Source organism: Oxyura jamaicensis, chromosome 5, assembly GCF_011077185.1.
Source record: "Oxyura jamaicensis isolate SHBP4307 breed ruddy duck chromosome 5, BPBGC_Ojam_1.0, whole genome shotgun sequence".
In the NCBI taxonomy this organism is placed as follows: Eukaryota; Metazoa; Chordata; class Aves; order Anseriformes; family Anatidae; genus Oxyura; species Oxyura jamaicensis.
Window position 1 is genome coordinate 27,072,705 of NC_048897.1, and position 15,586 is coordinate 27,088,290.

At 48.7% G+C, this 15,586-nt stretch overlaps 1 protein-coding gene across 1 annotated transcript; it reads right to left on the reverse strand.

Moving 5' to 3' along the window:
• Positions 1-8,149: 8,149 nt before the first annotated feature.
• INS (insulin) lies at positions 8,150-12,656 on the reverse strand. The gene is made up of 3 exons (XM_035326892.1): positions 12,388-12,656; positions 11,497-11,700; positions 8,150-8,428 (listed from the first exon to the last, which is right to left on the reverse strand). The coding sequence occupies exons 1-3, from the start codon at positions 12,470-12,472 to the stop codon at positions 8,292-8,294; spliced, it is 426 nt and encodes a 141-aa protein (XP_035182783.1). The 5' UTR covers positions 12,473-12,656; the 3' UTR covers positions 8,150-8,291.
• Between the last annotated feature and the right edge of the window lie 2,930 nt (positions 12,657-15,586).

Here is a 15,586-nt window from a genome sequence, read left to right on the forward strand (position 1 = left end):
GCCAGAGCTGCTGCACTGAGAGGGCTCCCACAGGATGTCTGTCGGTGCATGGTGCAAGCCTGGTGTCCACATCTCCCCCAGGCTGCCCAAGGGAGAGAGAGGAGCCGTCAGGAGAATGGTTTGTGAGGCAGGTTTTTACATGGCCCAGGGAGGGGTGTCACCCCAGAGCGCCCACCAACACGGAGGTGGAAGTCTTCTCCTGGACCAGCCCCTAGTCATCGCACCTTGCCAAAAGGTGCTCTTCAAACAGACAGTTTGCAGAAGGTGTCAGCACGTGTGGAGGTCAGTACAGGCTAAAACTGATGGAAGCTTTAGAAGCTTGAGAGCTTTTGGAAGCTCATATCCAAAATGGACTTGCTGGCAGCTTGCTTGCTGCTTTGGAGCCACCCATAACAAAAAGCCCAAATAAGTCCCTGCCTGAGCCCTTTTGCAGCTATTTCTTTTTTTCCCCGACTCTCTGAAGGGCTGCCAGGTTGCAGGCGAGACAGCCCCATGCTTTGGAGGAGTCACCCCCACCACAGGCAAGCTGCTGCTCCCCTCAGCTCTCGATGCAAGCAGTACAAACCTTCAAACTTTCTGTGTCGACAGCCAAACCATCCCACTGGCTAGGTGCCTCTCACCCCATAGAAGCAATCCTGCCCAAGTGGGACTAAGCTCACCTTCCAGCTCCTGTAACATGTTTGACCGCTGTGCACCATGAGGACCCTTCCCATGCTACCACCTCGGTTGTGACCAAGTCTCTCTAAACCTTTTTTTTTGCATAAGTGCAGTGAGCTTCCTTGCTCCCCGGTAGAAAGGCAGGTTTCAGGCAGGTCAGGTCATTCCTGCTGTTCCTTTCTGCTCCTTCCCCGAGCTCCCTTTCATCCCTGATGTGCTTAGTGTTGAAAATGTGGCCCATTGTCTTTTATCAGGCTTTGCAAGGGGTGTTAATCCACCCGGGGCTGTGCTCTCTGTAACTGGAACAAGCGTGGTGTCGGCAGGAAAATGCCCCGCAGACCCGGGGGGAGACCCCCCGAACGCCCGGCGCTCCACTCTCCTCACGGAGCCTCACTCTGCGGGCGGTTCCGTGACATATTTATCTAATCCCCAGCAGGATCCCCTCGTGGGCTTGCCCTAACTCAATCCCACAGACACCTGGCTTCATTACATGGCTCTCTAGCTCCCGATCGGTGTGGAGACAAGTTTCCAAATTGCTCATTTGTGCTTGAGGAGCCTTCATTTAAAAACCTGGGGGATCCACGCGGTTAGGAGAGGACTGGGCACAAGCCTTTGTCAGTGTGCATTTGGGTAACTCATTATAATTCTATTATCGTACGTGAGTGGAGAGGTCCCCCCACCACTGAGGCACTTCATGGAGAATAACTTAGATGCTTTCCGTAAGATGAGAGACTGTTACAGATCCATCCAGCTCTTAAGTCTTTAAATTCACTCGAGTCGGACAAATTGGCTACATGTTGCTCTGTTTGGCCTAAATTCAAATGAAGTTCTGCCTTAAGACACTGGTGGGCAGTTGTAAAAGCCCAAACACGGACCTGAATTAATGGGGAAGATTTCACCTGATGCATTGGGGGATGCTCACCTAAGTACCCAAGGTCTCTAGGGGGTTTCATGGCAGATCCATGCCCCAACCTCCCACAGCTGAGTATCACCAGCCCAGACCCAGGGACAACTTTTGTTTCAGCTCCTATTGCTCAGGTCTGGGGTTTATGTATTTTCCTCGTGCTTCCCAAGCTGTCCCAGTCTGAAGCTCTGAGCGCTCCCTCTGCTGGCTAAAATATCATTTCATAATCGCTCGCTAGGGCTCATTCACACTGGAAAGACATGGGGAGAGAGCAAACCCTCCCCAGGGCAGCTGTGTCCTCGGGGACACACTGCAAGGGGGACACCAGTGCCACTGTCCGTGATGGTGGGACAGGACAGCACCAGCAAAGGGTCCAACCTAGACCCGGCCTGAACCGAAGCTCCCTGACATGATTTCCAAATGCAAAGTGTATAACCCCAAATATCTGCACAATGGAGAACCAAAACAGCACATTGTGTGGCAGGATGTGTGCTGGTGGTCACCTTCCCTTCTTCATCCTTTCAAGGTCCCAGGATTCGGGCACCTTGTGAGCAGTAGTATGGTGTGGGGAGATGGCCCAGCTTTGTTTGACATGATAATATTCATATTCAGGATATATATCTATGCTCTGGAAGTCCTTCAGTGCCAGGGTGAGGTGGAAACACCCAGGGTTTTATTTGGGGCTGCTGTTATTGTGGACCTAAGCCTAGGTATGCCCAAAAGGGAACACCTGGCTGAGAATCACATGCCTATCCAACCCAAAACACTCCATAGATATGTGCAGCATCCAAGGAAATAGCAGGCAGGAAAAATTTTCCTAGAGCATATGATTTCTTGCGCTGCAGGGTGGCAAGTGAGGCAGCAGTTAGGGTGCTGGGAAGTGCACACTGGAAAATGTGCTGCAGGGAGCACCTTGGCTTCAGGGCCATCCTTTCTTGGTGTTTCACCAAAATATGGGTTTATACTGGACCAGAGCTGGTGCATTTTGCTTATAAACCTGAACTTCCTCTCTAGTGGAGAAAAAAAAAAACAAAAAAAAAAAACACCTTTACATAGAGACCAGAGCAAGAGCAGTAGCAACCCAACTCATCAGGGCTCAAGGTGCCTGCAAGGGCTGGTAGACCACTGTGCCATCAGCCATGCCACGTCGGGGCCAGCATCCCCACCAGGAGCAGCCCATGGGGCAATGGCCTTGATGCAACTTCTTGCTCCAACATCACATACTGAGCCCCACCAGGATTTTCTCCAACACCTTGCATTGTCTGTATATATTCTTTCACCCCATATTTTGTGTGTGTCCCTGGTGCCCATGGCTGCTTGCCGTGACCCAGGCAGGGATGCGTGTTCCAGATGCGGGCTGCCCTGCGCTCCATCCCCTGGCAGCCTCGGGGACTGCAGGAGGAGGGAAAACCATGGCAGGGATCCTGCTTTGACAGATTCCCAGCATTTTTGTGGTGCCCTATTTTGGTGACAAAGCCACGGGTAATTGCTGCGCTCTGGACAGATATGTGAAACCTCAGGATCTTTTCCAGGTCGTGAGGACTGTGAAGTCCAAGAGGACAGATGAATTCCTCGGGAAAGGCTCCAGAGACCAAAGCCGCTTAAGGGAGAAATTGGGAGGCAAATAGCCTTTTTGGAGATGAAGAAGGTGCAGTGATGCAAGGTTAGCCAGGGCCAATGTAAATGGCTTGAAAGTCGCTCCCAGTCCTCCATTCTTAAATGGGATGCACAGCCAGAGCAACAACCCTGAGCATCTCTGCACGGGGTGAGGATTAAGGGGAAGCATCTCAAGAATGATTTCGGGGGGTTGCAGTTAAAAGCACGAGGGAAAATCGGGCATGACATCAGCACTCGGTGTCTCTCAGTGTCCCTGTGGTGAGGTCAGGGATCTCGCAGAAGCAGAGGAGATGCTGGAGAAGTGCTTCCCGCTTGTTTTTCATTTTTCTTTTTGGGACTGAAATTTGTTATTTCAAGGAAAAATGTCAGCATTTGGAAAAGCATGGCCACTCTTAGTTTGCAGACATTTAAAAAGTGACAAAAAAAGTAATGTGACTGCAGTTTTCACAACACAGGTGATTTTATTCAGAGTCGGTCTACCCTTGAGCTGCTTCACTGTGATTTGGCTCACCACTGAAATCAGCAGAAGCCCAGGGGCCAAGAGAGCATTTATCGGAGATAATTTTAAAAAATCTCACCCAACAATAAATGCCAAGTAGGAAAAGCTGGAAGGTTGGGTGTTCAAATCCTGCCTGCAGGCACATCTGCAGCCTCCAAAGCGGATGAGCTTTCTGATTAGTGGGAAAAAGGGTAAAAAGGGTAGAATTTTTTCCATTGAAACTTCCACAGAATGGTTTGTCGTCAACATGGGGCGGGTAGTGTCATTTATATTTGATTTTCCGTTTTCTGATTAGAAAAGAGGAAGCCGTGCTGTTTTCCGACAAAAAGTTACATTTCAGAAGTTGGCAGTTCTGTAAAATAGCCTCCCCCCAAAAAAAAATCCACCATTAAAAGGCCAAACAACAACAACCTGGAAATCAAAAGCCAAATTTGTTTCCGTTACCCATTTTCTTCCAAAATGGGAAAATATTTTGTGGGAAATTTTAGTGAGAGCAACCAGGCACATCCTGGAAATCCTGGCATTTGCCACGCATAAAAATAAGTTAAATAAAGTCATATTTTGGCCTGTTTTTTCAGGCAAAGAAAGGAGCTCAGGGGAGCCCTGTCCACCTCGCTGAAGCTGGCTAGGGATGGAGGGAAAGGATTAAGGCCCAGATCATTTCCTTGTGCACTCCTATGGGCTTGCTTAGCTTCCCGTTATTGTCCCAGGTCTGCTCCCGCCCATGCTGCCCAAGGGGTTTGGGGGGGATGTGGGACCCAGCCTGGCATTGGGCTCGGAAAATACTGGCTGCCTTCCTTAGGAATCATTCACCCAGAGACAATGAGCTGGCAGCAGCTTTCCAGATCAATTTATAGCTGACCTAAAGCTTTCTTCCTGAGGGGGGTGAAAGGAGAAGGAAGAGGTGCTTTTCTTTGGCCAGAATGGGTGTCTTTGTTGAGGTCGAGCTAAATCAGAGGGAATCTAGGTGTAATCTAGCTATTTCTTAAACTAAATGAATTTGTGAGTTTGCGGGGTGATGGAGAGAGTTCTTCAATCCTGGAAAAGGAAATAATACAGCCAGATTAGCTCCGGGAAAGTGGCAGCCTTGCCTTCCTCTCCAGATAAGCCAGAGTAGCACAGCCCAGCCCGCCACCCGAAGGGTGCTGCCATGCACCCGGCCACTGCCCCCGGCCACCGTGTACCCATGCTCAGCCCAGATCGGTTCCCATTTCCACGGGAATCGCTCCCCTTTCCTTGAAACCAGAGCCCACGTCGGGAAGGGTTCAGGAAAAGGGGGCAACTCCAGGCCTTTCTTTTCTGGGCAGTGTTAACAACACCGCAGCCCAAAGAATTTGTCTTGCAATCCCCTCTGCGGCTCAGCTTTCAATTCTCTATTCAACCAGCATGAATGAAGCGAAGCCTTTATTTGCATTCTCTTCAAATTGCCCTCCACCACTAGCATGAGACCTCTGGAAGTTTGTTGCAAGGAGCCGTGGAGCCAAGATATTTTAGCCGGGCATGATGCCCCACCACTAACGCAAAATAAAAAAATAAATAAAAATCACTTCAAAGCAACTGCTGAGTCAGAATAAATGGGGCTTGGATGTGTTCGTTTCCCAAAGATCACAATGCAAAGCCCCGGCGGGAGGAGCAGGGAGGGAGGTCAATGGAAGCAGCATTCCCTGTCCCTGAGTCACTTCTCCTTCAGGAATTCAGATCTGGCATCTCCCCAGCACGTCTGTGAGCAGGGAATTGCCTCCTTCCTAGCAGAGAGGGGCTTTATAAAGAAATCCTGCAATGAGGGGCACCCCACACTGCTGCCTATCCTCAGTTTTGGGGGTGAAAGGCTCTCGGCAGCCCAAGCCAGCCAGCAGCATCGTTTTCAAGCCATGTGCTCCGGTGCAAAATGTCACCTAGGGTTGCCTTCAGGCTTCCTTCCCTGGTGTGGCAGAAACAAAAAAGGGGGAAAAAACACCTTTGTTCTCCTTTGGCCTTCACCTTGCTGCCACTCTTAAAAAGCAAAAAACTGGCTCCGTCCAAGCCCATTATGTTATTTTCAGTTCTGGAAAGCAAGCTGTGCTCAGAAAGATTTTTTATTTGTGATCTTCTCTGTTTTTTAGATCAGTGCAGTATTTTATCCTGCACCTCCCACCATACATCACAGCAGGACAGCTCTTGCTTTGGGGGCAAAGGGAGTGAGGGACCTGCTGTCTCCTCCTCCCAGGATGCACAAAGGTTGGGGAACAGTGGGGAATGGCCACTGGCTGCCATCACAGGCATATCACCAGGTGGGCACCCAGTGTGTCCAACCTCAATCCCACCCAACATCCGAATCCTCTGAGAAAACATCAGGCAGCATCTTTCAGCCAGTCCTGCCCCAACTTCATATTTCGAAACAATTCCAACTCTGCATTTGCTCAAGCCTCCTGCAATTTTTCAGTGGAAGGAGAAGAGTCCACCCCAGGGTAGCCTGGCGGTTTAGTGCATGGTCTTGGGCAATCGGGCACGGAGGATGAAATCCCCATGGTGATGCCAGCAGAGCGGGCACCTGCACCTCCCACAATCCGGCTTGGTGCCCAAACCACCCTTCCTCCCGTCTAATCAAGCCTTGCTAAAACTGGTCCAGTCCTGCGGGAAGTGCTGATGTTGATGAATCAACATTTTCCAGTGAAAAACGTGGCATTTGCAGTTTCCCAACCAGTCCTAATTGAGAGCATTCAGAAAAAAGCAAACAAACAAGCAAGCAAACCAAACAATGGCAGAGGGCAGGGAATGAGCCGGGCATCTCCGACCAGCTGTCCTCAATGGAGCATCGCTCCTGGGGCCCCCGCGGCAGCATCTGAAGGTCGTCCTTTTGCAATTTCTTTCTACGGGAAGATATTTTTGGCTTAGCAGAACCATTTGGCAAAAAGGGTGTTTCAAGTTTCCTGCGCCTGTTTTTGTTTGTTTGTTTGTTTGTTTGTTTGTTTGTTTTTAGGTTTTCAGAGCATAAGGTCACACTACAGTCAGGGTCCCCACTACTTATTTTAGATGTGTCTCAATTTATCAGCAGTTTGTAGAGGCAAATATTTCACTAAAATGGATAAGTTTTGGTGATTCTTGGCAGGTTTTCTGTCTGTCGGTGTAGGTTTCTGAGCTTCCAAGCACTATGTCTGCAGGCAGTTGGAGGCCCCAGGCTCTGGGGTCTGAGCCTCCTGCATAGACAGCTACCATCTGAAATGCAAGTGTTGGTAGAAAGGAAGGCTCTCTTTTTGTCTTGTCCACCAAGTATTTGTGCTAGCAACTCTCAGCCTCATCATAGAACAGCCTATCTGCTTACCTGTCTTCTACAGACCCTAGCTGCTGAGTTCAAGATCTTGGTCCTAGGTGATGCAGTACAAGTCCAGGTGACTCCACCAAGCCTTGGGTTTTCAGCTGTGATGGGGAGCAATGCCTCGTGAGGAAGATCTTGGATCTGCTTCTCTTGAATGTGCTTTCCCCCCACACCATGCAAGTGGACCCAGCCTCAGCTCCTCTTTCCTGACTCTGGCTCAAGGTGACTTCTCCCTGGGATGGATGTGCAAAAATTTGGGATTGTGTGTGCAAAAACAGGAGAGAAAGGCACTGGCCCATCAGCATGTGTTAGCATCTCAATAATGCTGCTGCTCTGACTGCCTGGAGGTGCTTTGGTTCTGGCAAATTTCAGGGCTGCTGCAAATATTATTAAATGAGAAATGAAAATTGTGGTGTGAAGCGATTGTTGGCAGCAAGGGAGAGCAGAAGGCAGTCAGGAAGGGCAAGCATCTGGTCCAGGACCGGTACACTCAAAGCACAGCCCCGAGCATCAACAGTGATGGATGCTGCGCTGGCGGCAGACAGCTCAGGGAAACTCTTCTTGGCTAAAATCTGTTTTCTGCATCTGATTTGTCAAATACTTGTGAATAACAAGCACGTCCCACGGTAAAAACTCTGCCTGGGCCTCTGACAAACAGCGTGAAGAACGAGACACACTTTCTACATTGGTTGTGGCACTTGGCCATGATTTTTCTGGGTACAGTTAATAGGTGACTTAATTCTTTACTTAATCTGGACTGTTTCCGTTACACAGCAGAGGAAGTTCAGTCTCCCGGCTGCCTCTCTATATTTGTACCATGAACTGCAGGAAGCTGACCAGTGTGATGTTTCCACGCATATTACCCAGTAATGTTTCCCTAGAAAGAAAAGTCTTATTCAAGGCTTTCTGCCCCTTCCTCTTTGTCCGCCCAGGCACCGAGGGAGGGGATGCTCTGCGTAACCCCCTTGGCTGTGTAACCACCTTGCCTCCCTCCCAGCCCCTTCATCTGGGTGGCAGAAGCCAAGTGTTAAGTGATGGGTGGCTCTGGGACTTTTTAAAACTGCCTTTTCCGAGCACAGACCACCAACCCTGAAAGCAAATGGTTGGGCCCCTCCCCAGGTCATGGACACATGAACCCATGAACCATTGACACAGGAACCATGGGCACACCAACCATGGGCACACCAACCATGGGTACACCAACTATGGACACATAATGCAGCCCATGGACACACAGACTGACACAACAGATCCACAAGGTTTATTCAGTTGCTTTGAAGGTGCAATAGTGTAAGTGCATGTCTCTGCCAGCCTCTCATCTAGTTGCAGTAATTTTCCAGTTGGTAGAGGGAGCATGGGTTTTCGCAGCATTGCTCAACGATACCTCGCTTGACTTTCTGGTATTCCTCGTGCTGGAACGGCAGCTCTCCCACCTCGCCATGCAGGGGACCGCTCACTGCCAGGGGAGAAAAAAGATAAGCCACGCATCATTCATCATACATCAGCCCTGGCTGTTGGGTGCCATGGAGACCCCTTTTTCAGACACCAGACCTGTAAATGGAGAGCTGGCTGGGAAGTGGGGAGGCAGCTGCAAGATTTTCCCCAAGCTGATGCACTCAGAGCACCTTCAGGCTCTGAGTTTCCTCTCCCAAAGTAACCCCATGATGCACAAAAGGAAGCAAACGGAGTGGGTATTGGCACTGTGACAGACCGAGGGGTACAGGGGCTTTACTGAGGCAAGTGTGTGGAGAGGAGGAAAAATCCTGCACCCTCTCTGGGGTGAGCAGCTAGTAAATAAGTTGATGGTTGGTCTACTCCAAGTGACGAGCTTGAAAACCTGTGGGCAGAGCTGTCCAGGGGTCCAGTGAAAATACAGAAAATGGCAAATAAAACAGTGGTTTTTCCTTTAGGAAGAAAAGAGCCCCTAACAACGAGAAGAAAGTGCCTGGAAAGCGAGACTAAGATGTGGTTTCTAGGGCAGCATGAAAGTATAGCTCGAGACACAAAATCCCCAAGCCCCCAAAGCGTGATACAATGAACGAGGCACAAGAGTAACAAGAAATCATTATGCTAGCTTGCTAAAGGGAAAACTTAGAAAAGATTTAGTCCAGCATTAAGTAGAAGAGGAAATAGCTAGTCAATGTTTTGTGATTTATCTGTCTTCATCCTTCAAGCCAGCTGCAAGCAGACTGCAAACACAACCAGCTCATGTGACAAAGAGGTGGTGGCTCAGGCAAAAGTCATAGAAAAAGAGGTGGGAAGTCCTCAGCTACTTTCAGACAGGTTGGGCGTGAAGATATTCTCCATACAACATTTAGGGAATTGGCTAACAAAACTTCTGACCCACTCATGATGGTCTTCAGTACCTGTCTCCTCACACTACAGCTGTAGGATGATAGGTCCCAGCCCCTGCTCAGTACCAACATCATGTTCAAGGGCAGCTCTCCGGAGTGCCTCATCCCACCTGCTTGAGACCTTGCACATCTTGCCATTGCACTTAACTGAAAAAACCCAGGCTGTGTTGCTCTGTGCCTTCTGATTTCCATCTTCTGAAAGCAGCCTTTACAAAAGCTGGCTGGGTACGGGACAGGGCTGGTGGTGGCAGGTAGGTGCAGCAGGCGGTGATCTCCTCTGCCCTGGGAGAAGCAGCTGTACTTCCCAGCCATGAGAAAGGCTGTGCTCCCTGTGCAGTGTTCCCACTCCCAGCTCCCACCTCTGAAGCCCCACACCTGCACCTCTCGGCAGCCACAATGCTGGGGAGAGGCAGCACTTCCAGCATGGCACACTGCTCCACACACCATTCCTCGGTGGCAGCTCAGGAAAGGGATTAGCAGCAGACAGAGAGCAGAGGAGTTATGTTTTTCAGTTCTCTGCCTCTCTTTTGCAATCTGTTTCCAATTTTGCAGTTTAGCTGCTGATAGGTGTCATTTGCTCTCTGCTTGCAGCTCCTCTGACACTTGGGCTGGATCACAAGTGAACATGAGAAGCATAGGACAGGCTGTTTCCCTGAAGCAAAAAGTTCAGACAAAGTGTTTGAGACAAGTTTAGGAGTTTGCAGAGCTCGTTGGAGGCTGGTAGCTTCCAGAGCCAGATCAGAAACGCCTGCCTGGGTAGGAATGAGCCGGGCTCGTCTGGGGGCAGGGCAGGTAGCAGGGAGCTGAGTAGCTCTGAGCTGATAAAAGTGTTTCCTGTGTTACCGATTTACAGAACAACTGCTCTGCTGAAACAAAAGGCAAAGCGAGGAAACCAACCTACCGCATTTCTGTGGGGGCTGCAGAATGTCAGCTTTTTGTCTTCTTAATCTGCTGTACAAAATAAGGTAAAGATGGACACTGGCTCCATCACAACCTGCTCTGGCTAATCCATTTACCACCGTGAAATAAGAAACAATATAAAGCTGTGGGGGGCTGCAAGCCTGTTGAAGGGCAAGATTAGTACTCAAAATTACCTTGGAAACTATAGAAACCTTCTGAAAAGATGGGATGCTGCTCAGCAAGAAATGGGGAAGATGCTAGAGGAAGGCAGGAAGGCTGCGTTGCACACCCAGGATGAGGAGTAGGCTGTGGTGGACCACCAGGCAGTGGTCCTTCAGGGACTGAAGATCCATCTGACTGGTGGCCAAGGGGGACAATGGTCTCTATCGATCAACAGCACACTGCTGCTTTGGAAAAGATAACCCCTGTGTAGGAAAGTGGTGTGGAAAACATGCAATATCATTCTGCCCACTTGCTCACTCTGCTTGGTGCTGACCAGGCCTCACCTGGGGTCCTGTGCACTTCTTCAGACATCACCATTAAGTAAGGTTATGGACCAAATGCAGAACAATTTGCATGACAGAGTTCTAGAACATATGCCCTGGGAAGGCAGTCTGGGGTGTCTGAGGGTTTTGGCTCAGAGCAGGTTAAAACTAGACATGGAAATAGTCTTTAAAAAGTTTGAAAAGCACCCATAAGGGAGAAATGAGTAGACTCTTCCCTGTGTCTGCTATGGAGAAGACAAGAAATAATTGACAGCAATAGACACTCAGGTTAGATATTAGGAAGCAACATTCAAGAAGAAAATCAGTTAAGCATAGGAATGGGCAGTTTCAGAAGGCAGAAGGTTTTTATGACAACACTTGACAAGAGTGGGTCAGGAATAGGATGGAGACAGGTACCCTTGTCTTGGTGCAGAAGGAGTCTCCTTGGGTTCCTTCTGCCTTTATTTTCCACAGTCAGTCCCAGGCCAGCATAACGCCCTGCACGGGTTGGGACATTGCTGTTCTCAGCCTCTCTCTTCCAAAAGAGAAGCAAAAAGGTTTGAGCTTTGACTGACAATTCCTTCTGCCTCATAAATCCTCTTCCCCTGCCTGCCCTGCCACCTGCCTTTTTAACCCGAAGATCTTTTCATTGGCAATACGACACTGCTGGTATGTCAAAGGTATTCCTGGCATTCCCCATCAAGGACATTCCTGGTGTCACCGTCAAAGATAGGTGGCTGCCTTTTGCATCACATAGCATATGGACACAGGTCAACCTGACTTACCTAGAGGCTGCTCAATGTCCCGTCGGGTTTTGGGGGAGTAAAAGAAACCCCGCTCTCCACACACCAGGTAGAGAGCCTCAACCAAATGGGAACCACAGAGGTGCTGGTTGGCAGCCGCGTGGCTGATCCCAGGGCCAGAAAGAGCGAGAAGGGCCAGGAGAGGCAGAGACCGGATCCAGAGAGCCATGGTGAGGAGGATGTGGCCTAGGGGTAAGAAGCACAGCAGACACAGGGTGGGCTACAAGGGAGAAATAAGTTGTCATCAACAATCTTACGCCCTTTAGCTCCTTTGGACCTCCTAAAGAGGGAAGGAGAGCTTTATGCATCAGGCTCAGAAGGTCAGAGTAAATGCTGATTACAACCAGAAGTCCATCTCCATCCACCTGCTCTCACCATTCCTGGCCTCTCTGCTGTTTCCTCCAAAACAGCCAAACTAGACCCCAACACCCAAGTGGCCTTTTATAACACAGTCTTTGTGGGCATTTAAATGTGTAGGGTTAAAATACATGGGCTTTTTCTAGCCAGTGCCTGTGTACACAGGCTCTGAGGCTGCAGTGCAAGCACCGATCTCTGACAGAAGAGCTCTGGAAAAAAAACAGCTCAGCCCGGAGTAGGGGCATTTGTTTTGGAAGACTCATATTGCCAAGCCCTGTGGTGCACCTGCCCAGGAGAGCAGAGATCAGCAGACACCTTCAGAGGAGAAACCCACTCTGCCAAGTCAGAAGGGGCTGTTCTTTATGCTGCCCCAAAAACAACACAAGATGCTCAAATATCTGACGAGACCTCGTTTTCCTGGACTAGCAAGCCAGCACTTGTCACTGGCTGCTATATCCACTAAAGAAAACAGCTGCACACCCAGCTAGAAGCTGGATGGGAGGCAATTGGACTTACCTAAAGAAGAGGCAGCAAGCGATGGAGAGAAGTTTGCTCCTGGAGATGAAGACCGTTTGGTGGTAATTTCCCCATTCTTTCCCATATTTATATGCTTTACATTAGCCCAAGTGACAAAGGGGCTAGTACAAGCCCCACCTTCTCAGTGACGCTCCAGCCAAAATGTTTGCTGCTTGTGCACATTAATTTCCCTCAATATGGCATCAACAGGTCTTTAGGCAAGTTAAGACAGAAGCAACAGTTTGCGGTTTGGTTTCCGTCTCATTTCAGCTGACCTGTTTTTGTTTCCCTGAAGCTCTGTCCTGAGCCATCAGCGACCCTTTTAGCGGGAGATAATGGCGCTATTACAGCTGCAATGATTACTAATGACACTAATGCTGGCAATAGGCACTGCTGGCATTGGGGTGGCCAACAGCTGTTTCTGAAATGTAAAATTAAAGGCAAACAGGTTAATATGTTTGATTAATATCCCCTTGGAAAGTATGCAGCAATGGGACTGAGTTGTCGGTGTGACCACGCTGTGGTCAGGTGCCGGAGGAAGGAAAACACATTATTGCACGAAGGCTATCTGAGGCTCACGGCGAGAGACACGCGTCCTCTGCTTGGGCCGGGGGAGGAACAACGCCTGCTTTCCACAGGAGATGGCGGATATTTGTTTTACGTGGCGGGCCCAAATCAGACCGCTTGAAATGTTATGCTCCACAGTTGAGGGCAGCCATCATATTTAGTGTGAGCACTGCAGTGTGCCCCCTTTTTCTCATGTTTATGCAAGTCAAAGCTGGCTCATCTGAGCTGGGCCTGTGATACTGATATATTTTCTGAGTGCACTTGCTGTGGTGGGCTTTTGAAATTCAATATCCTGTAGGGGAAATTGGAGGTGGTTAACAGAAACCGGGAGATAGCTGGTCATCTCCACTCTGTCTGGTCCTTCTCAGGAGACAAATTCTTATGCCCATGACCTCATAAATTCTCTCTCACTTCACTTTTCCTTCAGAAATTAAGTTACAAAAATACATTACATGGTCAGAACTCATCTCTGAGAGGAAGAGCTTGGAAAAATGACTTGCATGTTAACCAGTGCAGGGTTGTTTCCTAATAGTAGTTCAAAGAAGGGCTCCAGTGGAGTGAAGCCACTGGTTTGTCACGTCTCCAGTCCTGAAGGATGTGATTCCCAAATTTCAGAGGTGGGTTGTGGGAAGGGACCACTCTTTTCCTCTGCATTTCTGGTGATGGTGTGGTGAATATGAAGAAAACAACACAGCAGATCTGACTGGTACAGTACTCAGGTAGTGCACACTGATTTAGTAGAGAGCCTGACACAGCTGAGATGTGTGATCCTTCACAGTTTCAGTGTGTCCCAGCTCAGACACCAGCTGCCTGAACTCTGTTGCCTGCTTAATTTAGAATACTCCTGATCCTCTGTACACAGTATAAATCAGAAGGAATTTCACCCAAATCAGCAGATAGCATGAGATTTGAACCAGACCCTCAATTTCTTGTGTTGCCAAAGCAATTCCTCCCAATGACTTCCACCTGCACGTAGGAGGTGGACCCCTGTCATGGCTTTGAGAGTGAAGTATCGTATGTTTGCTAAAATGACTGTGACTGCAAAAAGGCTGGTGAGAAGTGCTAAATCTCTGGCGAGCACACATAAAGGGGACACATTTGCTCAAATGGATGCGAGACAAGGTTATCGGTTACATCCCCTGCCATGTGGGTCTTTCATCCTCATGCTAATAAATCCAAGTTGTGATGCTCAACTACAGTTAATAGCATCTCTGCATAATGTGTAACACTATCTCTGTCTCCCTTCCCCTCAAAAAAAGATATTTGATGTACTTGAATGACCTAGTGCTCTATCCCTGAAGAGGGTCTCGGGTTTCAGGGAGATAGGAGTACTCAGACCTTCTCTCTACTAGGAAAAGATGAAGAATTAGTGGCTCCATAGGATAAAACCTGACATTTTATCACCTTGCTTCCAGAGCACTGAGCCCCCACCCAGCACCACACTAAGGGGAAATTTGCAAAGTTACCCTATGAATCCCCTTAGCAGTCAGTGTTCACAACACGGGCCCATTTCTGAAGACACCTCAGCCCAATGGCTGCCTGGGAAAGGCTCTGGAGCAAGGGGTTCCTCAGGTTAATCACACACTGAGATTTGTCATTTAGGGTTTTCCTTCTTGCACTTTTGAATGCTACCTGAGCTCATCCTAACTTGTATTTATTTTATTGATGGTGGAAGTTTGTAAGGAGGCTCCTTTATCCACAATCTTCTGCCTTGTAGGTATCTTCCCTGTTGGGCTTCCCTGGGGCAGGGATTACCCTGTTGATGTTAGAAAAAAAAAAAGAAAAAAAAAAAGTATATTTTATGCTGGGAGGGCCAAATTATTAGTCTGTTGCTCTTATTACACTCAGCCAACCAAATCCTGACGGCAGCTTCAAAAAGCTCAGCCCATTTCTACAACATGCTCAAACAGGGGAAGGGCTGCTGATACCTGAGTGCTCAGAAACCCCTCTTGGCTTGCTATGTTGTGGGTGCAAAATTAAGCCAGAAGATTTATTGGAAGGAAAAAAGATATCAAAAATCAACTTTTCTGCAGAAATTTCCTACTAGGATTTTTTTTCCTTCTAAAATATGATAACTTTGATTATTTATTGGAAAGCTTTTTTTTTTTTTTTTTTTTAAATACCATAAAAGGGCCTTTGGAATATGAAAAATGCTAGCAGTGATATAAACAGATATGAAATAGATATAAACTGTGGAAAGTTTTATCTTAGGGTGAGAAAATCCCATGTCAGCAGCCAATTGGGAGAGGGGGGCAACAGAGGAGCCCATTTCTCGATGGAAAATCTTTTTCTACAGCAAAATCTCAGCGCACTCCTCCTAGGCTGGACTTCCCCGTGATTTCCACATGGTAAAGTAGAGATGGGATAAATATCCATCTGGCTGGATGACCCCTGCTCAGCCCCAGCTCCTTAGCTCCACTCTGGGCTCACTTGGCTGAAGGGTGAGAGCCTCTAGGTGGAAGTGGGTTGCTCCTGGCTCCTGCCCTTTGTGCTAAACCACCACTGGACGTGACTTGAAGCCACCTCCCTTGCTCACATCCCCCCAACCTCAGGCAGTTGCATCAGTGGGAACCAGGTTTAGGCAATCCCTGGTGTCATGTAATCAAGTTTTACAGTCTGCTGCCAGCACAAT

What these genes read in the sequence shown, in the direction of transcription:
- INS (XM_035326892.1), bottom strand. Translation starts at nt 12,472, where the DNA reads ATGGGAAAGAATGGGGAAATTACCACCAAACGGTCTTCATCTCCAGGA. An exon ending in GCTTGCTGCCTCTTCTTTAG is followed by an intron (nt 11,701 to 12,387) that starts GTAAGTCCAATT and finishes TCTTACCCCTAG; the next exon opens with GCCACATCCTCCTCACCATG. An exon ending in GGACATTGAGCAGCCTCTAG is followed by an intron (nt 8,429 to 11,496) that starts GTAAGTCAGGTT and finishes CTCCCCTGGCAG; the next exon opens with TGAGCGGTCCCCTGCATGGC.